General features: G+C 40.2%; 1 protein-coding gene across 1 annotated transcript in view; it reads right to left on the reverse strand.

Annotated features, from left to right (window-relative positions):
- Nucleotides 1-24551, reverse strand: part of DPP4 (dipeptidyl-peptidase 4) — a 42686-nt gene that overhangs the window by 11937 nt on the left and 6198 nt on the right. The window contains exons 3-19 of the mRNA XM_010182248.1: nt 21983-22081; nt 21325-21419; nt 21131-21205; nt 17244-17296; nt 17077-17149; nt 15781-15901; nt 15191-15351; nt 13404-13507; nt 9717-9852; nt 9513-9557; nt 5460-5576; nt 5299-5366; nt 5055-5108; nt 4465-4589; nt 3490-3537; nt 2880-2978; nt 798-867 (exon numbers count right to left, since the gene is read on the reverse strand). Of these exons, the coding sequence (XP_010180550.1) occupies nt 798-867; nt 2880-2978; nt 3490-3537; nt 4465-4589; nt 5055-5108; nt 5299-5366; nt 5460-5576; nt 9513-9557; nt 9717-9852; nt 13404-13507; nt 15191-15351; nt 15781-15901; nt 17077-17149; nt 17244-17296; nt 21131-21205; nt 21325-21419; nt 21983-22081 (1543 nt within the window). The remainder of the gene's footprint in view (nt 1-797; nt 868-2879; nt 2979-3489; nt 3538-4464; nt 4590-5054; nt 5109-5298; nt 5367-5459; nt 5577-9512; nt 9558-9716; nt 9853-13403; nt 13508-15190; nt 15352-15780; nt 15902-17076; nt 17150-17243; nt 17297-21130; nt 21206-21324; nt 21420-21982; nt 22082-24551) is intronic.

Genomic DNA, 24551 nt, shown 5'->3' on the forward strand with positions numbered 1-24551 from the left:
GTAAGTCAATACAAACAGAATCTAAACAAAAATAAGCCTTAAGAAGCAAAGAGCACTGCTCATTAAAATGTTCAATAGGCATATCTAAAAGCATTACAGAGCTACCAAATTACATTATATAAAGATGTAACTGAATTAACAGCCAGCATCTTTGTGGAGTCAGCTTTTTGTAAGAAAGAGGAAGAAGTTAACATTTCTATTTTAATGAATAACTAAATCTCAGTAAGTTCCAGTTAGAAGAAAACAAGCCTGCATCAGAAGTGCCTGAGGAAGACAGGACCAACCAATTTCTAAAATTTATGTAAATTTATGTAAATTTAAATTTCTGAAAAAGCAGCAAATGCAATCCTGACCACACGATGCAGTTTGCCAACACCAGTTGACAGTCAAATATCACAGGAAAAAACCACAATGCCACACTTACTACTTCAGCTTTAGGATACACGGCTTATTCAAGTTTTCGTTCTGGAATGTAATTTCACTGAATACTATTCCTAATGAGCTCTAAGAGCAGAGGAGGAGGTAAGCTACCACTGACATCCTAGCTTTTAAGATACATTCTGTATCTGCCTCACTGCCATCAGCAAAACAGGCGGTTGTTAAGCATTATATCACCTTACGGTACAGGAATCTATCGTGAATTTGGATACACCTCATTTTTTTCATTCTCTCTTAAAATTACTTCAAGAAGAAATTTGAAAACACACCGGTTTTGTGTTTCACGATCTTATTAAAAGCATTTGAAGTAGATGAAAGCAATTATTAACACAACACTGCCATGTAACTTGAAGACTTACACATCAAGGAGCAGGGGGTACTTCTTTGATGAATCGAAATGGGGAGGCAATATCATTTGATACCACAGGTCTGAAAGTGAAAAGAGTGTGACTTAGGCCAGTTCGCCAGTGAAATAATTTGACGTGCACTGCAATTCATACAAGAGCACATTTCAGTCACCCCCTAAAACCAAAAAACTAGTTTCATCTGAACTGCCCTTATATACACAGCTAAAAGTTCACAGCTAATCTAATATTTTTTAAATGTTTTACAGCTACATTAGCAGAAAGTGTAGAACTGGAATGCCTACAATCGTAATAATAAAATCTGGGGACTCAACGTGCCGTCTTGTAACATAGTCTAAGCTTGTATGTCAAAACCTGGTAAGTCTCTACAGTGGTAGATCTGACATTAGCTCACAAATGTTTCGGTACTCAAATTTCTCTCCTAGAAATTTTAAATGTTTTGAACCTGCCAGACAGACATCCTAGAAACATCCAAATACCCATTATTTCTCAAACGACACTGATTCTGCTTCCATCCATGCTACTCCTTCCACCCAGGCTGGCTCAGAGTTAGCTGAACATTCTAAATGCACACTGCCTAAGTTTTGCAAACCAATTGGCTCAATTGTTCACTCATAAATTTTAGAAGAACTCATGTTGCAAAGAAAGCACGAAGCAGTGCTGATGGACTGCGCTGCAGTAATTGTCTGAGTGCAAGTCTTATAGAAATTTGTCCACAAGACATTAAAACACTGAAAAAATAAACAATCTAAACTGAACACATGAAAATATTCATTTTCATTTTCTGCCTCGTGTATGTACGCTATAGTCACAGTGCTGATTTCTTCTCTGACAGTATACACAGATCTGTGAGCTGACTTGGAACCTGAAGTAGGACTACATAAATGGATTTATTTCTCCTACTTGTGACAATAAAAATAGATTCCCCTTACCCAAAAGCTTTTACCCTGAAGAGATGAAGTAGTAAGAACAAAGAGGAATAAAAAGATGAATATACAACTGACAGCATGAAGAACATCTTTAAACCTTCATTTTGCCTGGAAGATTTCATCTTTAGCCCTAGTAAAAATGTGACAGAAATAAAAGACAGAAAACACAAAGATAAAGAGATTTATTATATAAATAAGGTAACAGTAAAGGAGGGAGGCATCAAAAGGGAGGCATCAAAAGAACAGTTAATGACTGACAGAACTCAGTACAGTCTGTAAAATATAATTCCATTACGAATAGCCGTTCCTTGTATCAAGAGGAAGTTTGTCATGAAGATAAAAGCTAGTAGCAAAGGCAGGAGCAAGAACAGCTTAGACAGGTACCAGGCCTATCACCACGGCTCTGTCTCTTGTTCCTCAGCCTACGAGGGTGTCAAGAAAGCTTCTGTACCCAGGAACGCGAATGCAGAGGAGCACGACCAGCAAAGCATCAGCAGTGCCTTTCCTAGCATTTCATTCTAGTATTCAGAGGTTTATGTAGTCTTGGAGTGCAAGCATGCTTTTAAGAACCTGGCTATTCAATCCAAGTATATCCCTGCACAAAGTCAAAGGTGATCTTGTTGAAATGGAGCATAAAGAATGTTGAAAGCTTTTGCATTTAGATTCTGCATCTGTTTTGTGATAATAACTGAACAACAACTTCACTGTTCCAAACTGCTGACACAAACCAAAGGGACTTTCACCTGTAAATTAAAAGGTACTTGAATTTATAATTTAATTTAAATTCAACAATGCTTACAAGCTTTGTGTCTCACGCCCCATTCCTCTTAATTATTTAATGTTGTATTAGGGACTTCTGTTTTTCAGGTAATTATCAAGGAAAAAGGGAGTTAAGTCACTTCGTCATGAAATCATTAAGATCTCACATAATGGAAAACGCATTTTAGAGAAGAGTATTTTGGGATTTCAGAAAAAACCAAAATGTTTGGAGATGTCTGAAAAAAAAAAAATCTCATCTTGATTCCAAGAGCTGAATAACTGCAATAATTCCCACAGCAGCCATCTCTCCTGTCTTACTCTTCAGCAGAAGACCTTGAAGCACTTTGTGAAAGGGGGAGAGAAAAGTAAAACATGGCTTTGAACTTACTGTATCCACCTAAACTAATGGTGCCAAATTGTTTTGAAGGCATCTGAATCTCTTTCAATGAATTTTCCAGTTCAGTGTTATTTTCCAAGTATCTGAGGACTGAACGACAGAGTTAGTCGAAGATTAAATACATTATTCTCAAATGCATTGCTCTTTAATTGTGAGCCACTTTAAAAATTCAATCTGACGTCATGGCAACCTACACTGCAATCTTATTTCACTGCAGTTTTTGTTTTTCCTCCCATATTCAATGTTTACGATACAGTTTTCCTTCCGTAATTTAGTAACCAGCCTGGTTTTCATGTTTTTAATCTGAATGCGATTTCAGAAAAACTGAACATTTATCCACTAAATAACTCATATATTACTCACTGTTATTTAGCACAATGTAAAATAGTATTAAATAAACTACGAATAAATGTATGCCAAGCTGTATAATTTATTCTTCTGGTTAACTGTACTAGAGTAATTATCTGAAATTAAATTTACCCTTTGTAGCTGGCATTTTCTTTATTATACTTTATTATATGCAATGAGAAAAAAAATTAAAATAAATTTACAGTGCAATTTTTTGGCTCAACACAAATCACATTTTAAAACAGTCCTATACCTTCATCATCACTGCTCCTGTGCAGAGTAGATAGAGGCAGGCCAGGACCTGTTAAGAGAGCACGAAACCTTCATGTTTGCATGCTGTCTCACAACATGACCCTTGTAAAGTAATTGGAAGTGGGTGAATCATAAAAGCTCAGAACTCATTTCCCTCCGGTTTGCACAAGTCAGTAGGGCTCAAACTCAAGCCACAGGATCCCATAAGATATTCAGACTGTCTCGCAGGTGAACCACATGACTGCAAGGTACTGAAGAATTAGACTTTAGCAAAGTCTACCCACTGGTTGTAGACCATGCCTTGGAAATCATCAAGCCTTGTCATGGAGACCACAGCAGCCTTCAAACAACCATTTTCACAACCTGACAGAACAATTCTTTCTCTGCTGTCTGTCTGTCCTTCTATCAGGGAAGATCTGGGCATCTTAAAAAAAAACCATACATTCCATTCTATGGGATATTTTAGAATTTTCTTTTTCCAGCCTCTGATTAATGTATCCCTTGTACCATCTAGCACAAGAACGTACAGATCAGGGACAGACTACAGTCCCACTGCATAACTTACAACTATGTTCACTGGATAGTTTTGAGCAGCGCTACCTATCTTAATTTTATTCCAAGACACAGAGCATTTCTCTTTACCCAGCTTATTGCTTGCCTTGCTCCCAGAGCCTCCAAATTCCTTCTACAGACAGAGCTCCCCGTGCAGCTCTTGAGATGCACAGCAGACAAGAGTGTTCTGCATCTCTTTCAGGTCTGCTGATAGATACAGCTATCAGATTTTATCCTTGTAGTTTTTGTCAAGGTGCTTTTGAGCCTAGGAGGGAGGGCGTTTTGCTGCTGCTGATCCATTTATCCAACGATACCAACACATATCATCGTTACGCAGTGCATATCAAGATCTTGACGAAGCGAACTTGCCCACCAAACTAATCAGTGAGTCACGTTTGTGTCAATTAATTCTGGTTATACTCACCACGACAATCTAGCTGATAGTACCGTGCGTCTTTGCTGAAGGACACAGAATAATACTGGCATCTTTCGCGATTCAGATCACAGCTAACACATCGAGTAGAACTTGGACTGCTTTCCAAGAGCACTCTGCAAAGTAGACGAGCTTCATTTCAGAATCGAGTTGTTTTTTTTTTAAACTATGCTAAACAAATGTATGCTTCTTAAATAAGATGACAGAATGAAAGATGATAAAATTCAGGGATGAAGTCCTTACTGATTTATAAAAGTAGAGAAAGCAGACTTCTGAGTTCAATTAATACTAGAATTATAATCGTAGCAAAAAAAAAAAAAAGGTGAGAGGTTTTCATTAGGAGTTTGTTGCTTGAAGACTGGTTGTTTCTTTTCACAATTTCCCTTTATTGATTAAATTTACATAAAAAGCATTTGTTGCTTTTACAGTTTACACTCCTACACCAATTTTAATTAAATATCCTATATAGGATCCCACATTAGGCTATAAACATCCTAATATTTTTACTTTGCAGCACTTTTTTTAAAAATTCCTTTTTCATTAATAAATATTGTACTCATACTGCAGACAAAAATTCTTACTTGTAAAGATTTCTTCCTCCTGGCATTCCGTTGTTCTCATTGCTAATGTAGTATCTGTAAAAGCAAGACATACTGGTTTTGGTAAGATGCTTACAGAACCTTACAATATTTAAATATCTTGCACGTTTAGATCAGATTTTTAATGAGTTCAATGACACCTTCTCCCTCCTCCCCTTCCCTGCTTGCTTAGACACTTGTTACAAGCCCTGCTGATAGGAATCGATATCTTAATTACAATACTTACAAAGAGTTATTGGTTACAGCTTCTATGCTGATTACTTCCCATTTTCCTGCTGTAACAGGTATTGGAGCCTGGAGAGGGAAAAAAAAGGCACAGCAAATAGGTAGAAAATGAAGTTCCTCAATTACCAGGAGAAACACAAGTCAGCAGTGACTGTCCTACACCTTATTGCTTACCTGTGAGCCATTTATGTAATGGATGTGCTGGTAACCTTCTGTATTGCTGAAGACTTTGTAGTAGGAAGCGCTGTCGGGTGCAAAGTGAGGGACAGATGGCTGAAACTTGAACACAAGAGAGAAAAGAGATGTCTATTAAAGCAAACACCACCACTCCAAACCCAAAACGACAAGTATTGAAACTTCTGCCTGGAGATATCAAAACCTGCATTTGAAACAATGCATCACTGAACGCGCTTGTCCTGCTTTTGCTGGGACAGAGTGTTTTTTACTTTCTTTCCCTTGTAGTAGCTAGTGAGAGAATTTTTTGGTCTGGATTTGTGCTGGGACTGATATGATAACATTCCAGTATTTACATTATTTCAAGGTTTATTTTTCAGTCTTTTGACTACGCCCATGGTTATAGTCTCTTTGGGTTTGCTGTTTTTTTTTCTTCTCTCTGCACAAGAGGATGCAGGGAAGTGAAAGCCTGGGACTCTCTAGGACAGGTGGCCCAGGACAGATGACCCAGGTGTGATCCACACTGACCAGAGATGTACTCTACCTCATAAATGTCACACTCATCATAAATGGGGGAGTTTGCTGGAGATGACCCTTTCCTTTCTTCAATCACTTGTTCAAACCCTTCTCTTCCCTTCCCTTCTACTTCGTGATGGCAGCCGGCCTCAGCTACTGAGGCTTACCCTTCCCTCGTGTTTTCGCTGGCATACAGCCAGCAGCTGCTGTTTGTGAGCTAACTTTGATTGCTTTATTATCATTGCTCCTATTCTTGTTGCAATTAATTGGTATTGTTATAATTTATGTTTGGTTTATTTTAATTATTAATTAGTCTTTATCTCAACTGGCGAGTTCTTTACTTTTACTCTCCCGATTCCGTCCCCTATCCCACTGGGGGTGGGGGGAAGGAAGACGAGAGAGTGGCTTTGTGGTGTTCAGCTGCTTGCCAGGTTAAACCACAACAGTACTGCAAAACTTTCTGCGTACTGTCTTAGTAGGTAGAGCTTGTAGCTGCTACCCTAAAAGCAAATGCACTTCAAATATCAGGAGGGGGGTGGTTAGTAGGTTGAAAGAGGTTCTCCTCCCCCTCTACTCTGCCCTGGTGAGACCGCATCTGAAATATTGTGTCCAGTTCTGGGCCCCTCAGTTCAAGAAGGACAGGGAACTGCTGGAGAGAGTCCAGCACAGGGCTACAAAGATGATCAAGGGAGTGGAGCATCTCCCTTATGAGGAAAGGCTGAGGGGGCTGGGTCTCTTTAGTTTGCAGAAGAGGAGACTGAGGGGAGACCTCATTCATGTTTATAAATATTTAAAGGGTGAGTGTCAAGAGGATGGAGCCAGGCTCTTCTCGGTGACAAACAATGATAGGACAAGAGGTAATGGGCACAAGCTGGAACACAGGAGGTTCCACTTAAATTTGAGAAGAAACTTCTTCTCAGTGAGGGTGACAGAGCACTGGACCAGGCTGCCCAGAGAGGTTGTGGAGTCTCCTTCTCTGCAGACATTCAAAACCCGCCTGGACGCCTTCCTGTGTAACCTCATCTGGGTGTTCCTGCTCCGGCAGGGGGATTGGACTGGATGATCTTGTGAGGTCCCTTCCAATCCCTAACGTTCTGTGATTCTGTGATTCTGTGAAATACTTTCTTGCCCCTTAAGCAGCACAATTTCCTGACTGTTAGCACCAATGTACCTTCCCACCTCCCTTGCATTTAAAGTCCTACAGGTGTTCCTAGTTTCCTACCATTTCAGGAAACGGTGTGTGCATCTGCTTTTAAAGTCTCCGTTTTATTCTGTCCAACATGTAGCTGTAACCTATAGGAATGTAAAAATTGCAAATACACATTTTCTTCACATTTCCCATTTTAAAACATGTATTTGTGAACAAATTATTTGAAATCTAAGTTTACCTTTTAGCCTGACGGCGAAAAATGTCCCCTTTTATTCAAAGAAAGCTGCTTTCCAAGAGGAAATTTTGCTAGTAAGCAGGTGATTACAGAATGCCAGAGAACCCAAACTGGAATTATATTTTCATGGAAGAAACTACACACCATCAATGAGTGATGAAAACAAATAGATTCCTTCTATTGACTGTCTTTTGGATGTGCTCCACTTGGTAGAGAGAAAAACAGAGGAATGAAACTGAGCCAAACAAAACAAAGGCGATTTCTGTGATAAACGTCCAAGACTTTTAAATGTTGATTAGCCAGCTCACACAGTACAATTACTTCGGTGATGTTATACCCATTTTGAAATGGAAAGTGAAAGATGGTGAAAGACGAAGTGACTCACTTCTGGTCACTCAGTAAGCAGTGCCAGAACCCGAGTCTCCCTATGCCAGGTGCTTCAGAAAATCTCTTCTTTTTCACTAGCAATATTTTTGCAAAAAATAACCTGGCAAATATTTTGCTAGCTTCTCTCTTATCGCAGTCTTGCTTTTTCAAAGTGTGACTTTCCTTCATCTCAACTGGCAAACTCTAACTTAGCTCATGACCTGGAAGCCTTATGCAGTAACACAGGCTGTTCTGAGCATTCTTAGATTAAGAATAATTTCATTTCAATTTTTTGAAAGAAAAAAAAAGAAAAAGAAAATACACTACAGATAGATACAAAGAGACATGTGTCTATTTTACACATACATAATTTCCTTAAGTTTGTATATACACTTATACGAACAGTCTACACATATCTATATGTATATATATCTCTCATATATATAAAAATATCCCTGATCAGTCAAGTGTCATTTTACCATCCCTAAGTAGATAAAAGAAAGGAATAAATATACCTTTCCTATCTCCTCTTTAATCCTCCCTACTTTCCACTCTCTTCTCAAATCCAAGCACCACACAGCAAGATTCTCTTTTTCTTCTAACAGCTCCTAAGATGTGGGTTGTCTCTTTAAAAGAAACAAAAAACCAACAACCTAGTTTAATGGCACAGACTCGCATTTTGCCCTCTCATTTTGCACAACTGTTTACAAAGTCTGCAGCTTGATCATCACATTGTCTAATTGTGAAGCCTTTGCTGCAGAGAAGCAAAATGTGTCAGCGTTAAGGCCTTCCTTTCCATATCAAATTTGACAGCAGGTGGGTTGATCTCTCATCTTCATACTGCGGATGATTTCATCCCTGCTGTTGCCTCCCTCTTTGCATTTCTTTAAACTTTCATTTTTGACTTCAAAAGTGAATTAGTGACTAAAGCATAATCAGTGTGTGGAAAATGCGGGAGTGGAAAGTGTACTCTGTGTTCTCATCAAAAACTCTGAAACTCATTTCTCCCTCCAAGTCTGAACTTTTGCCTCTCTGCTTCACTTCCCCCAGATCTTCTGTGTAGTTCATTAGGTGCCTACTCTCTACCATGTACCAAAGGACTGAGAGGCAGCTTGGAAAGCATCATCCAGACAGTAGCGACTGGTTTAGTAGAAGCGTATGAAATTTTTAATCTGGTCAGTTCTACGCATCCTGTCCCCAGTTCTCTTCAATGGATATTTTGGGTGGGTGGGGGGAAATGAATAAAATCCCCCAAGGAGAACCTGAAACGGTTTGCTGCAACCTGAAATGCTACTTTCGTCCTCTCTGTTTTTCCTCCAATAACAAAGGTAACAGGATACACTTCTTAAAACATGTTATCCCCTAGGATCATTCTGGAGGTGGCAGGAAACAGGGGAGCAGCCAAACCAGCACAACTGACAACTCCCACAGTACAAAGGGAATTCTCAATCCTGGCTCCCGCACTTCTCTACCTACCACTACTGAAGCAGTAGGTCAGAATTAAAAAAGGAGTCTGGAAGGAGCACCCTGTTTTTTTGGCAACCTGAACACGATGTGTGGGTCACAGAGGATGCAGTTACAGCTCCAGCCAATGCTGCACTGTCAGCCCAGCAGCTCCATCCGAGACCATTATTCCCTATACATGTTAACTGCAACAACTGAATGGATCAGACCTGCACAAAAGAGGCACTGCAACCAGCAAGAGGCTCATGTGAAATGTCCTCAATTATCAGCGTTATTTAGCTTGTAGAAGTTTTAGAAATTGAACACTCACTCTGCCAATCCAGCCAGTTGTACTTTCTTCTGTACGTTGTTTTTCCTAAGAAAGAAAAAACAAACAATCTCACAACAATTATGTTTCTTTCACATCAGGCTATGTTTCTATACAGAGAAAGATACAGAGATACTCTACTCCTTTCCCAGTTTCATTTATTTTCATTTATCAAGCATTGTGGCTCTCCCACCTCATTTTTCTTACCCGTGGACATGACCAATTTCCAGCAGCACTTTCAAAGTCACAGACTGTGAGGACTGAAAAATTCTGAATTCTTCGGAGCCACTGCAGACAGATCCTTTCATCTGTCACCCATGTTACAACACTCAAATAATGCTCCCTGAAAACAGCAAGAGCAGGAGATATTTAAAATCCTCTCTGTAATAGCATACTATACAACAGCATCCAACAATTCACTGAATGAGACTCATCTGGCTATTTTAATTTCAATCTACTCTTTGACAATAAACATTATGCAAACCAAATTGAGCCCTTTGTCAATTGTTTGTGCTGCTACTAGATGTCTTGGTTATTTTCATTCATACAATAAAGAATTAGATGGTTTGTACATACCCGCTTCAGAAAGACTGCAATTAAATTCTAACAGATAGATAACTATTCTCTAATGCATAAAATAACAGCTACTCCAGACTGTTAATACATCTTGCACTGCATGCATCTAGAGGAAATTCCTCTGAATATTAAGCTATATGTGCCTTAGACTTTGAAATGTTATCCTTAGCTGCATTGGGTTGGTAAGCACCTTCTAAGTGACATGTATCTTTGTTCAACTCAGTGCTTATTTCCATTAGTTAGAATGGAGGGAGAGATCACACCAAGAACAGATATTACTATTCAAATATTTAACTTTCATCTTCAGAATACCAACTAGTTGATATGAAGACCTGGCGTAGCTGAAAAAACCCACAATTGTCATGAATATTCTTGTATATTAATTTTAAAAATGCACCACATAAAATGTAGTGGTTTTGTTTACCGTTACGATCTGCTAGATGTACTTGTCTTTTCCTATTTTAGATCACTCCTATCTCCTAGAAGCCTTATGAACTAAAATAAACCAAACCTTCCCTCCAAGGCAAGTACGCATTTTTAACCAGAATTTGCACATTTGACTTAGTTCCAAGATCATGTTCCCTTCTCCCCCAACGTTAGTTAACAAAAATGTGTGGGAGGTTTTGTGATAAGAGTATCTTTGTGACTGGGGTGAGCGGGGGGAGAGGAAGAAAAAGAAAACACCGCAGTTGATGTGAATGAATTAAAAATATATGCCAACTGGTTAGCGATCACTTTCAGGTTGATTACTGGATAGCAATTTAGAAATCATGTTTGGAAAAGGTCTATTTTTGCATTCACATTTGGCTGTGAAGTTGGTAGGTCATTTAATCGCTACTGCCACTGCTTCACACAGTGTATTTTAGTCCAATAACAATATAAAAGCACTCTGCAAAAGCTTGTTTGGAAAAAAAGCAAACTGCTGATCTTCATGTACCTGTAATAGTGCTTTCCCTTGTTTTGTAAAAGGGGAATTAGCCCCGCAGCCTTTGTTCCTTCAAACTGAAAAAAGTTAACAATTCCAAAGACTATAAATCACCTGTGAGACAAGATGGACAGTACAACGAAAACCCTCAGAATTATTTTGATGCTATTATTATAGCATAATAAATATTTTAAGGTTATTAGAGAGACTAGGAATGCACCTTTGGTTTTCAACAACCCATGAAACTTCAACTAAGTTAAATTTAACTGCAACTAACTCAAATACATGGTACAGTAGTTCTGAATTGCCCTTCCTCATTTGCTGCTGAGAAGGGACATTCCTGCAATCACCATCGAGAGCTCCCTACTTGGAAGATGACTTATTTTTAGGACAGATCATTTCAAACAAGAAGCAATCATTGCCTTCATCCTCCTGTTACGTAACAGGAGCCCCCTGTACCCATAACGCTAAAAGTGGTGTTTATAAACACTGTATGGATTTCATGCTGGTTGGTTGTGCAGAAAGTGTCAGGGTTCACCTATCATTTTCTGTGGCAAAGCAATGCCATGCCAGATTTTGGCAGCTTACTCTTACAAATAATAAAACCTCCCCTCTGAAACACAAGTGCACTGTGTCCCCTTCAAATGTGGGGGTACAACTGCTGCAGTTACAAGCTGCAATAGGGAAAAAAAAGGAAACAGCGATTCTTCATTTACCTCTTATAATGATTTCCCTTGTTTTGTAAAAGGGGAATTAGTCCCTAAAAAGGGGAATTTGCAGAGGTACTGGCCCTCGAAATCTGCACCAAGGCTGGTGGGATGAGGTATGCCTCAATTCAAACTTAGTGTTACCCAGAATTTCGCTGCAAGGAAATAAAAATAGAATTTTCCACCACAAAAATTAACCTTTCCTGTCATACAGTGATATAAATAAATACACGCACTGTGGGAAGATTCATTACTTTGTGCTTCCAAGAGCAAAACTCTCCAATGGCAACACTGCACATTACTTGTCTTCTCCTGCTCACGTAATTTTGCCCTCGTGCAACTTCCCAAAACTTGTTCTGCCCACCCCAGTGTTCGCAGGACACACATGCTGAGGCTTACCCATTATTTGGATCAGCTGTTTGGAGAAAGTTTTGATCTTTGCACTCATCATTCAGGACTTGATCTATCTTCCTATCCTGACTGACAGAGTGTTACATTCATTTAAGAAGGGATTAAGTCCATGGAACTCAGGCCTGTGCTAGCCAGACAGGTACAAGGCTGGCAGGTACACGATAGTTATTCTCCCAAGGTCACACAGCGGTGTTGTTCAGCTTTCATTAGGTGTTAACAAAAGGTAAAACATAAGACAGCAGAGACCTTAACCAGAACCCACCAAAACTTAAAGAGCTTATACTTCTGAGGCACTGAAATTCTGAAGAGAAACAGTGCCCAACAGCTACATAACACTCAGCTATGGCAGGGCAACTGTGGAGAAAGGATAAAGAACAACATTCACAGAAGCTGCGGTACCTCAGTTAACACAGAGATGTTAGTGACTGTGGTGAGGACTGAAACAGAGCAGCACTGACATTCCAGCTACAGCTTTTTGGCCACCCTGCACCAAATGCTGGGTTAATGCACTAGCTAACACATCTCTTGTTTTCTTTCTGAAGTTTACCAGTATAACCTGTGCTTCCATACCTATCATGTTTGTAAGTGCAAGCCTCTGAAAGATTTCCACGATACTGTTAAAAAGAAAACCTAAACCCAAGATCTGGGATACCAAGTTCTGTGTGCATGCATTTCAAATCAATTTAGCTGCTCTTTACAAAATACAGTTACATCATGTTGTGCATTTCCAGTGGCATTCTGAGAAATACAATTTTCCATTTACTGTGAGAGATGCTCGTTTTCACCATGTTTCCAAAGAAAACAAACATTTTAAGTATAAATCTGAAGACAACCATGATACCCCATGATACCTTGCCTTAGCAAGAAGTCTGCTTCCAATGAAATCAAATCTTCACTTACCATTAAGGTTTTGTTTTGCTGGGGTTTTTTTTCACCCCTCAGTGAATTGGAATACATCTATTCTAACTTGATTATACCAAAACTTGCTCATATTAAAGTTGTACTGTGAAATGACTTCACCATAGTTAGACTCCACTGAATGTGATGAGCCAAGAACTTGTCATATTCTGAATATAATATACATAGAATATGCCATCTATATATAATCACTAAGAGGATAATCTCTGTGCAGATTTTCTCTGGTAAATCTTGTTTCTACCAGAGCCACGTGACTGGGAAAAACTGCCATATACACTGTAAATAGGGTGATCACACACAAAGGCTCCTCCTCTCCCACCAAAAGAAACAAGCAAACATTTAACCAGAATTCCTTACCCTGATTTTATTTCTGCAGGTGGAGAAATTTCAGCAGAACTGAAAGCAGGATGTGATGTGGTATCCACAACAAAGAATTGCACAGTTGGATTTTTAGCACCTGCCTAAAAATAAGATTTTTCATTGTACTTTTGAAGAGAATATTCTCGGTGAAGTAATGGTTTGAAACTGCAGACGAAGAAATTACTATAGACAGTCAGGTAGAACCAGCCAACTTCAAACATGTGAGAAGACAAGTTCCTAAACGCAGTTCTTAAGATCGATACATAAATTATCCTTTGTATTTTTTCTATATGGAAGTGTTAGTTATCTGTTTCTAGAGAAGACAGACAACTACATTTAGAAACATTCGTAACTACATAGGGCTTGCTGTACCCAAAGCAGTATCGTCCCACACGCCACACAGTACCTAACAATGAATCAAATCCATTGCTAACAGACAGAAAAGTGCTTCTTCATGGAAACTGCTATCTTAAATTAAGTGATTGTATAATAACTGCCTATACCACAATCAAAGCTGTGACTGCAGCACGTACCCCACTATTTTTCATGTGGTTCTAACGACAGCAATGTATACGGTGTCAGTGAGGGCTTCTTCTCTAGAAGTTAACTAGTCAAATCCTCACTGTAACAGTTAAGCAGCTGTAGTTGACCCACCTCCAGAAGCCAGCAATATTCCAAACTGTAATAAAAGTCTGCAATAAAAGGTGCGATTTAAACTGGCAGTCCATTCCACACCTATGTCTCTTCACAGGTGTCATGCTCAGGGCAGAGCACCTGCAGCTGTCTGTGAGCCCAGTGTCTCACCCTGCGCATCAGTGACCCCCTCTAGGGGAAGCTCCAAGAGTGTCGGCAAAGGACATGTGCTCCTGAAGCTATGGGAAGGGAAGGGAAGCTTTGGGAAGGGAAGGGAAGCTTTGGGAAGGGAAGCTTTTGGGAAGGGAAGGGAAGCTTTGGGAAGGGAAGGGAAGAGAAACTTTGGGAAGCTTAGGGAAGGGAAGCTTTAGGAAGGGAAGGGAAGCTTAGGGAAGCTTAGGGAAGGGAAGCTTAGGGAAGGGAAGCTTTGGGAAGCTTTGGGAAGGGAAGGGAAGGGGAGTGACTGCCCACAGCTGCTGCAGAGAAAGCTGAATGTAGCACAACGAGGACCGAAAGGCAGGTTTTACACCAGACAAATGGCTGTATCAGTTGAGAGATCAGCTGGCTGTATCAGCTGGTCTGTCCCAGCTAATCAAAAGAGTGAAAATATCTTCCTGAGCTGGCCAGACCAGTGCCGGGGGGGGATATACAGGTGCCACAGCCCAACACAGCTTCACTCTCACAGCTAAAACTGAAAGAGCTTTATGTGTGGGAAAAGAAATTCCATCAGCAGATTCCTCCCCTTCACCTAAATATGGGAAACATCCATTTAGCTCTAAAAACGCTACATTAGCTGAAGAAGATTCCATTGTCAAAACCATGCACAACTCTGACACAATGTACATCTGCCAAATACTTTGTACCAGCTTTAACTCCCTAAGAGCTTTTTTCTCTCAACATCTAATTGCTACCTCAAAATTTTCCTGTGAAACAACAAAACCTTAAATCATTCTTTTTTTTTTTTTTCTTTTCACTTTGCCCTGGAGATAATAAAATACTTTAATATTGCCAGATGCTGTTGACTTCAGAAAGAGTAATCACAGCAAGCTGTTGAGGAGAGACAGACAATATTTTCATTAGCAGAACTGATTAAATGAGACTACTCTCTTAATGAAACTACAGAACAATCATGTTTAATAAATAACACAGACCTTGGGATATGGGATCCTGATGGTCTTTGGGTACTGCAAGGTGTCCTCAGAATAAAAGGAATACTCTATAACAGGAACTTCTGTATCATTAAATACTGCATATGCCAGAAAAGTGCCATTTGGAGACCACCACAGAGCAGAATGGGTGCCAAACATTTCCTCTGAAAGGGATGCAAATGCATTTAAGTTATAATTGAAAAGTTGGCTCTTCTATCCTAAGTACTGTTCTCATTAGTTTTTAATATGATTTTTTAAAAACTGAAGTTCAGGCATCAAAGTGTAGACTGTTTGTCGAGGTTCTAAAATGAGACATTAGATCAATGCTTATAATCTTATCATACGAAGATAATTCACACACTATGATTTCCAGTGACATGCTGCAAGTCAGGTGCACTCATTTTTTTTTCTTAGATCTTCACACTAGCCAGGTATTAAGCGGGGGTACGGATGAATGTGTCTGTTAAAATACGGACTGAGATTACTTTGAACCTTTCAATGACAAGAAATGAGATAACAGTTACAATGAAGTAATTACAATAAAGCAAAGTTTTAACATCATAATGGAAAGTAAAAATGCTCGACATAGTTACCTTCATAAACCCAATCCGGTATTCCATTGAAGATTTTATTTTCTTCTCCATTATTAGTGATATGCTGAGGTTCTGCTGTTGGTGAAGCTTTTACGTAAACATCATTATTCCAAACATATGCCTGCAAAACATCATTGTGATTGCAGTCATTATTAGAGTAAATCCTAGTTCCTTCCTTTGCCTCATCTACTGGGAAATTTATTTTTATGTCAGATTACAAAAACTGTCTTTGAAAGCTGCATTTCACCAACCATCACTGGTACCTAAACTTGAATTACTAATACAAACCACATGTAGCAACCTAACTTCAGGCCTAGATGCAAAAAACTATCAACTATGATAAAGGATATAATTACCGTATCGAGTTTTGAAAACCTTGCTGTATTCATTTTCTTCTGAGACACAGGCTTAATGTCTTTCATTAAGAGTTGTCTTTCACTAACCTGTCTTTCACAGACAACTATCAGTACTTTGGTAAAACACTGATGGGGGTCCTCAACACTGCCAACAGATCTGCAAAGATGGTGCATTTCTTCAGTAGCGCTCAGAACTCCCCTAGTTTTTGGCACCTGCCTGCCTCTCTAATCAGCACCGTTTTTCCTCTCCAACAACTGAACACCACAGTTTTATTGCAGAAATTTACTCCGAGATGCAAAAAGCTCTTTTCAACACTCCTGCATCTGTGGTTGGGCTCTGTAATCCCTATACTAAAAGGAATAAGAATAAGCAACCACCACATTCTTCTGGAAGAGCTCTTCAGTCAGATCCAACGCTCACCACAGGGAATGCACAAGCCTTGCAAATGCAGTGGCTGTCACCACTGCCATGGATCGGGGAGGAGAGGAGGAAGAGAAGGAAAGTGGGAAAGAGTACAAGAGAAATTTTGATCCTCTAATCCCTGTTACATACATCCACCAAATAGCACTTCATTGAGTATACTGTAATTAGAAGATAAAAATCACAGTGATCAGTAAATAGACAACTGTAATGCTGCCACCTTTGAAAGGGATGAGCTACTGTCTGCAACTGTAAAAATACGAAGTTGTTGTGGATTTGTGCATTTCGTAACTACAGGGTCCACTACTACTTTCAGGAATGCATTTTCATGAAAGAACAAAACAAAACACGCAGAGAGTCTGGAGTCTTTCCAGCAACAGTAGTCAATTTGAAAACTAGTTCAGCTACTTTATCTAGCAGTTGGAAAGTCCCAAAATCTTAAGGGTACAGACAATTAGAGCTTTTATGTCATATGTACAAAAAAGATTGCTTATATAACTTTCACTTCTCTTTACTAACCAGTTTGTGACCGACAGGTGACCAGGATATATATTGTGTATCATTAGGCAGCAGTCCGTCATCTAAAATAGAACTGCAAAAACAAAATCAAAATGCAGCAAACAGTGAAATGTCATTTCATTGCAAAATAATGTTAAAACTACATCTTGTGTGCAAAAATTACTGACCTGCTACTGAAATCATAGATGTGATATGAAGCTGTATAGGAATGCCTCCACAACTGCAAGAGAAAGAAAACAAATTTCACCGGGATTCACATCTGTCATTCACTCCCAGTTTGAATCACCTCTGAAACCCACCTTACGCTTTTGAATCACAGAATCACTAAGGCTGGAAAAGACCTCTAAGATCACCCAGTCCAATAGTCAACCCAATACCACAATGCCCACTAAATCATGTCCTGAAGTGTCACATCCACACCCTTTTTGAACACCTCCAGGGACGGCGACTCCACAATTTCCCTGGGCAGCCTGTTCCAGTGCTTGACCGCTGTTTTCAGTAAATAATTTTCTGTTAATATCCTATCTAACCCTCCCCTGGCACAACCCGTAGCCCTTTCATCTCATCCTTTCATTTGTTACTTGGTAGAAAAGACCAACACCCATCTCTCTACAACCTCCTTTCAGGCAGTTATAGAGCAAGAAGGTCTCCCCTCAGCTTCCTCTTATCCAGGCTAAATAACCTCAGTTCCCTCAGCTGCTCCTCATAAGACTTGTTCTCCAGACCCCTCACCAGCTTCACTGCTCTTCTTTGGACGTGGTCCAGCACTTCAATGTCCTTCTTGTTGTGAAGGGCCCAAAACGGAACACAGTATTCGAGGTGTGGCCTCACCAGTGCTCAGTACAATCACTTCCCTGCTCCTGCTGGCCACACTATTTCTGATGCAAGCCAGGATGCTGCTGGCCTTCTTGACCACCTGGGCACACTGCTGGCTCATGGTCAGTCGGCTGTCAACCAGTACCCCAGGGTCCTTTTCTGCCTGGAAGCTTTCCAGCTACTCTTCCCCGAGCCTGTAGCACTTCATGGAGTTGTCGTGATCCAAGTACAGGACACTGCACTTGGCTTTGCTAAACTTCATACAGCTGACCTCGGCCCATTGATCCAGCCTGTCCAGGTCCCTCTGCAGAGCCTTCCTACCCTTGAGCTGATCGATACCCCTGCCTAATTTGGTGTCATCTGCAAACTTACTGAGGAAGTACTCAATCCCCTCATCCAGATCATTGATAAAGATGTTAAACAAGACTGGCCCCAAAACAGAGCCCTGGGGAACACCACTTGTGACTGGTCACAACTGGGTTTAGCTCCATTCACCACAACTCTCTGTGCTCGGCCATCCAGCCAGTCTGTGACCCAGTGAAGAGCGTATCTGTCTAATCCATGAGCTGCCAGCTTCTCCAGGAGAATGCTGTGGGAGACTGTGTCAAAGGCTTCACTTAAAGTCCAGGCAGACAACATCCACAGCCTTTCCCTCATCCACTGGGTCACCCTGTCATAGAAGATCAGGTTGGTCAAGCAGGATATCCCTTTCATGAAGCCGTGCTGGCTGGGCCTGATACCCTGGTTGACCTGCACATGCCATGTGAGCGCACTCAAGATGAACCCCTCCATAATCTTCCCCTGTACTGAGGTCAGGTGGACAGGCCTGTAGCTCCCCAGATCCTCCTTCCAGCCCTTCCTGTAGGTGGGCATCACATCAGCAAGCCTCCAGCTGTCTGGGACCTCCCCTGTTAATCAGGACTGCTGATAAATGATGGGCAGTGACCTGGAAAGCTCCTCCACCAGCTCCCTCAGTACTGTCAAGTAGATCCCATCCAAACTCATAGGCTTGTGAGCATCCAGGTGACATAGCAGGTAGCTAACTGCTGCCTCCTGGATTATGGGGGGGTTTATTCTGCTCTCCATCTCTGTCTTTCAGCTCAGGGGGCTGAACACCTTAAGGATACCTGGTCTGACTATTAAAGACTGAGACAAAGAAGGCATTAAGTACCTCAGCCTTTTCCTAATCCTTGGTGGCAATGCTCCCCTCTGCATTCAATAAAGGATGGAGATTCTTATTGGCTCCCTTTTTGTTGTTAATGTATTGGTAAAAACATTTTTGACATCTCTTACGACAGTGGCCAGACTGAGTTCTAGCTAGGCTTCTGCCTTTCTTATTTTCTCTTTGCATGATCTAACGGGATGCCTGCACTCTTCTTGAGTTTGCTTCAGACAGACAGAACACAATGAACACACAAGGGTAACAAATCTCTGCAAGGTTCAAGAAAAGACTAAAGAATTGCCACCCTTCTGGGGTCATCACTTAAATACCATGACAGAAGCCATTGACTGATTCAGGACAGAAATGGAGTCCACAGATGCTGCATATTTTCAGAAATCCTTGTAGGTACACGGCAGACCATGGTAGCTAAGCACAGTTAATCCTTCTCCTTCTGCCTCACTGGCACACGTGGTGTTTTCAGTCTCATTTTCTGTGCTGTATTATTTAACTTGGCACCTTATTGTTTAGTAGTCCTCACAAGTGTTTCTTGCAGTGTTTCTGCAGCAGTTCCTCCAGTTCCCGGGTGCCCTATTCCCATTCATGTTGTCACAGAAATAAACCCTTTCTCTCAGAAACCTGCCTCTTGAAGTCTGTATCACTCTGAGGGCACTTCAGAGAAAGATGATGATGATAATGAAGCCACATTTAAATGTGTTCACTACGTGGGGCTGAAGAGGTTTGATTTAGCCCACGGAGTTGACATATTACAATAATGCTACCCTCTATGATGGCTCTTGAGGATTTGTATAAATATACAAAACAATAGCTTAATACTACACAACCAGATGGCTATTACATAAGAAGCGTCTACATCCTCATGATTCACTGTGTTACTGTTTTCTTGCAATAAAGATTAATAATAACATAACTTTCAATCACACTATCATAAAGGTTAAAAGATCTTGCTTCAGCATTAAAATAAAATTAAGTCTTATGACTGCAACAAAATACTACGGAGCAATCGGTGACGAGTAGAGGGGGTGTCTAGGGTGGCTGGAAAAATATAAGGCATTTTGTGTCTACTAATGATACAGTGAAAAATCAAGCCATTCTGAACAATTCAGAAAGACAAAAGGTAATTGGCTTAGTAGTACCCAGCAAGGAAGCTACAACTGAAAATGAGTGATGACTGAGTGCATGGACTGTGGCTGGCACAGTGTGAGAGGCATTCTTGGACTGCAAAGCCAGAACATGCAGACAGAGCTCAGGGACACAGTGCTCAAGTATTTGTACACTGCACAAGTCAGTACTGAGCTTTTTACAGACAATGGGTAGCTCTCTAGAAACGAAAGGAAACAACCACCAAGTTCCTAGGTTCGCAATGAACACAATATAGGGGAAATTATCGCGTCCATGATGTTTCTGTAACTGTCTGCAAATGGTATGCAGAGCCAAGTTTTCATGCCAGCTGGCATAAACATACATTGACCTTTGCTGCATGGTTCAGCATCAAGCCAGGATGAGGCATTATGCTGGAGGTTTTTCATGTGCTTGCTGACAGCAGGACACTCAAGTCCACTCCAAGCGCAAACGGACAGCCTTCTCTTGTAAGCACATGCTGCTTTTCATTCACCTCAGTTTTAAATTCTCATGTCCTAACACCACAATGTAACAACCACAAAGATACACAGCACACATGTACAAGCATATGTATACAAGCATATCTACTCATCGCTTCTCCTCACCCACACAACCCCCTATCAGACAGTTGTGCCTATCTATTCTTCTAGCTTACCTTCCCAGATGAACCATCCAGCCTCACTCTCCTTGTGACATCTCTCCATCCACTTTTTATCCAGCTTCTTTTCTAAGGCAGCCATATCTCTTCTGCCAAGCTCACAGACAACACTAGTCTCTCTTCTCCTCCTCCTGCCTGCTCAACTTCACTGTCCCCTTGCAGACACCTATCCCATTCACCCATTCTCCAGCATTTCCCTCACATTCTTTCAGCCTCTCAGTTGTTCCCAAACATTTATTTCCCAGTTTCATCCTCAGAGAAGTAAAGTGCACTTGTACCTTTGTATAGCTGTACTGTAGAAGAGCAAACCTTTGGTCAGGAGAGACTATAACTGTGGTTGCCTTATACTGATCCTGTCAACAAAGGGCAAAAGGAACACATTAAGCACTGACTCCAAAGGAATGTGCAGAACAAAATATTAAATTCAATACCTTTCCTAATGTCTGCATATATCATATATAAGTCAACGTACCAATGTTGTATTCGCCAAGATTACTGAGGATGTACCGCTGTCAGCATCGATGCACAGGATGTCCCCATTATCTGTTTTGTGAAGATACTGATTTCCTACAAGAACAAGAAAGTGGTTAATAAACAATAAGTAAAATGCTCATCAGTTACTTCTCTTTTCCCTTTACGTTTTCAGGCTGGAAATAAATTTTAAAAACCTGGTTAATGTTGTGTTTCCCATTTTTGTAACGAAAGGGTGCTTAGAGCACAAGAACATCCACCAAATGCAGTCCTGGGGCTCACAGCCTGCGCTTTTCTCCCTTGGAGCACTAGGCATATTGAAAAGGAAGCGCACTCTGTATCCTCCTGTTCACGGATAGCCTGATGCACAGGAAGCTGATACACTTCAGAGGATAACACACTTCTATAAAAAAGCATAGAAGTAAGTACGCTTTTTTAGCAGTAGGAGCACACAGCTTGCTGTGAACGTGAACATCCATCTACGGAGGTGGAGTGGGGGGCTGGAAATCCCAACTCTGAGCTGTGCACTTTTCTACACTGGCACCATTAAATAATTTAATTTTTGTTCAGGATACAATAGTCACCTCAGCATGAAGATACATGTTTCCTGAAGGCAGTACATTTTCTTGACAGTCATCCTGTACATAGAAATTAATTACCTGAAATCCACTGCAAGTTATGTGTTTTGTACTTATAGTCATCGTTCAAGTAATTCTGTAGAGTGTATGTTTTTCGTGTATCAGTCTCAGAGGTGCTTTCTGAAAGAGACAGAAGAGAGATTCTGATGATTCCGCAAATTGTTCCACCCCAGCTTCTTAACCTGACCACTAAAATAAGTGCTTTTTTTGCTAGCTGTTGGTATGCTTTAGCTAACCAGCTTTAAAGTACTACCAGTGAGAAAGCACGAAAGCTTTACTGCAAGATAAATTCAGCAAACGTAAAATGAAGGAGTTATCAGTGAGATACCTCGAAAAACTCATGTAAAAATTACAGATGCCTTTTCTCTGCTGCTATTTTACATTAAGGTACACGAGCTGTTACCTTTTGAGCAAATGAAAATACCTTTTCGGCAGTGACAAAATTAAACAGAAGACCTCTAGCCCTCCTATCTCAGGAAACATGTACTCCTCATGAATGGGAAAGAAGTGATCTCAGTGCCTTTCCCTGCTATGCTTACTCTGGGACCTTCACTGCAGAGCCCTGGCTGCTAACATTTGCATCAGACCTCAACTGTGTGGTGGTGGATCTCGCAATGCAGAGACACACGTGCTCCTGTTTGAGAGCGGTGGATGGGCCAGGCTGTCCAGATGAAGGAAATTTGGTGTCCGTGTGAGTAGATATACAGACCTTGAAAGATACTCTAAAATTAAATCAGCTGCTGTACTGTATCACTTATTTTGTAATACTGCTCTTCCTGTTCAAGAACCCTGCAATTGTGAATCATCTGCTGATCATTAAACTCAAATTTCAGAAATGTCTCAAACAAAAGACTGAGGAGCAGTAAAATCTTCAGGGAAAGTAAAACTAAAAAAGTTAAATCACAGAAGCTGACTGATAAGCTTATGATGAAATAACTGGTTAAAAATTTATCCCTCTCTCGATGTGTTTTTCACCAAGGTATCTTAATATTTACTGCAACGTTACTATTTTGACTGCAAAACTAAAGCCAAGTAACTGGGTTACTGTGAAAAGATGAAGTGAAACTTTGAACAGTTATGCTAATGAGTTTGGACATCAGCTATAGCACACTGCATTCAACTGCTATGAAAAATCTTTCTTTCTTATTGGCTGCAGTGCAAAAGCCAATCTTTCCACAGTCTGAAAGATTCAAATATTACTAAAAATAAAAATAAATGGTTTGACTCCTTGTGATCTTTTTCTCTCGAAAACAAAGTCTATAATTTTTTAATTTGGGTGTGCAATTTTCCCCCTGCTTCCTCCCCCCTCTTTTTTTTAATGGAAACCTAAAAACTACCCTCACACAAATCTACGCAGTCCAGTAATGAAGCAATTTTTATTTCAATTCCTTTTTTTTTGTTACTACCAGCACAAATCAAAAGACCTAGGATAAAAACAACTGATAAAAACACTCAAGCAGAGACATGGTGACTGATCAACCAAGACAGCAACCTGCCCCATCCATTCTGAGAGCCCCAGTCTGTCAGACACTTTTTAAACAGCCAGCCTCCTTTGATTATGATGAAGAATAAAAAAAGCACAAAGTCCTTGGGGACACACACAAAGAAAAGCACCTCGCAATAATTCTTGCAGGTTATTTTTCCACAGGTTTAATATACGTGACATCTGGCAGGAAGATATTTATACTGGCTATTACAGTTTTATTTCCAAACAAGAAGCACACTGCACACACACAGCACAGACTGTACAGCCACTGCTGCAATAGAAGTCAAGAGCCATAACAATCATTTCAGTCTAAGATGCTCAGCAAAGGTTAAAACAGTTGCTTGCTCAACTCCATCTGAAATTTGACCGCTCTAAAAAATTACTAGTCTACATTTCTTGCTCATGAAGTTTCCACGAGAATATTAATTCCTCAGGTTAATTATTCTATATTGACTGAATATTTAATTTGATGGATTCTGAGCAAGTGTGCATTTCATATTCACGCACAGTTGTCTACTTGGGAATATCACTTCCCTCCTTCCTAACCGAGTAAGTGTCATTTGCAATTAGAGGGGCTTCAGAAAGCAGCAAAACTCTCTCTTGGAAAAGGAGGAGCAATTTAAGACAGGTGGCTGATGAACAGGTTTAGGGATTTTTCCAAACTGATGAATGTTTTTCCCCCTGGTGACATACATATTTTGCTGAGGTCTCATTACCAAAAATCAGGCCACTATTAAGATTTGTTGGCTGTGTATAAAATTAAAATTTCATTTTCTGTCAACACCTTCCACATAGTAACTGAATATGAAAACATACGCCAAGCTGTAAGAGTATAGTCATAATAGTTCAAGTGGAAGTATTTTCTTAATTTGAAAGATAGGCCACTACCAGTATACTCTTACTTACTCACATTATGCCACCGACAAAAGATTCTCAACATACATTGAATTCTGCATTTTGGTTCTTCTTGTTCAAGTTTCATTCGGAAAAAAGTGTCCAACGTTTATTTTGACAAAATAAAGCAGTTGTTGACATTCAAGAGCATTTTACTGGCTTTGAAGACTGGATACAGGTCAATGTATGTTCATATTTTACCAAGACAGC

The sequence above is a fragment of the Mesitornis unicolor genome, unplaced genomic scaffold, assembly GCF_000695765.1.
Source record: "Mesitornis unicolor isolate BGI_N332 unplaced genomic scaffold, ASM69576v1 scaffold4384, whole genome shotgun sequence".
Lineage (NCBI taxonomy): Eukaryota > Metazoa > Chordata > Aves > Mesitornithiformes > Mesitornithidae > Mesitornis > Mesitornis unicolor.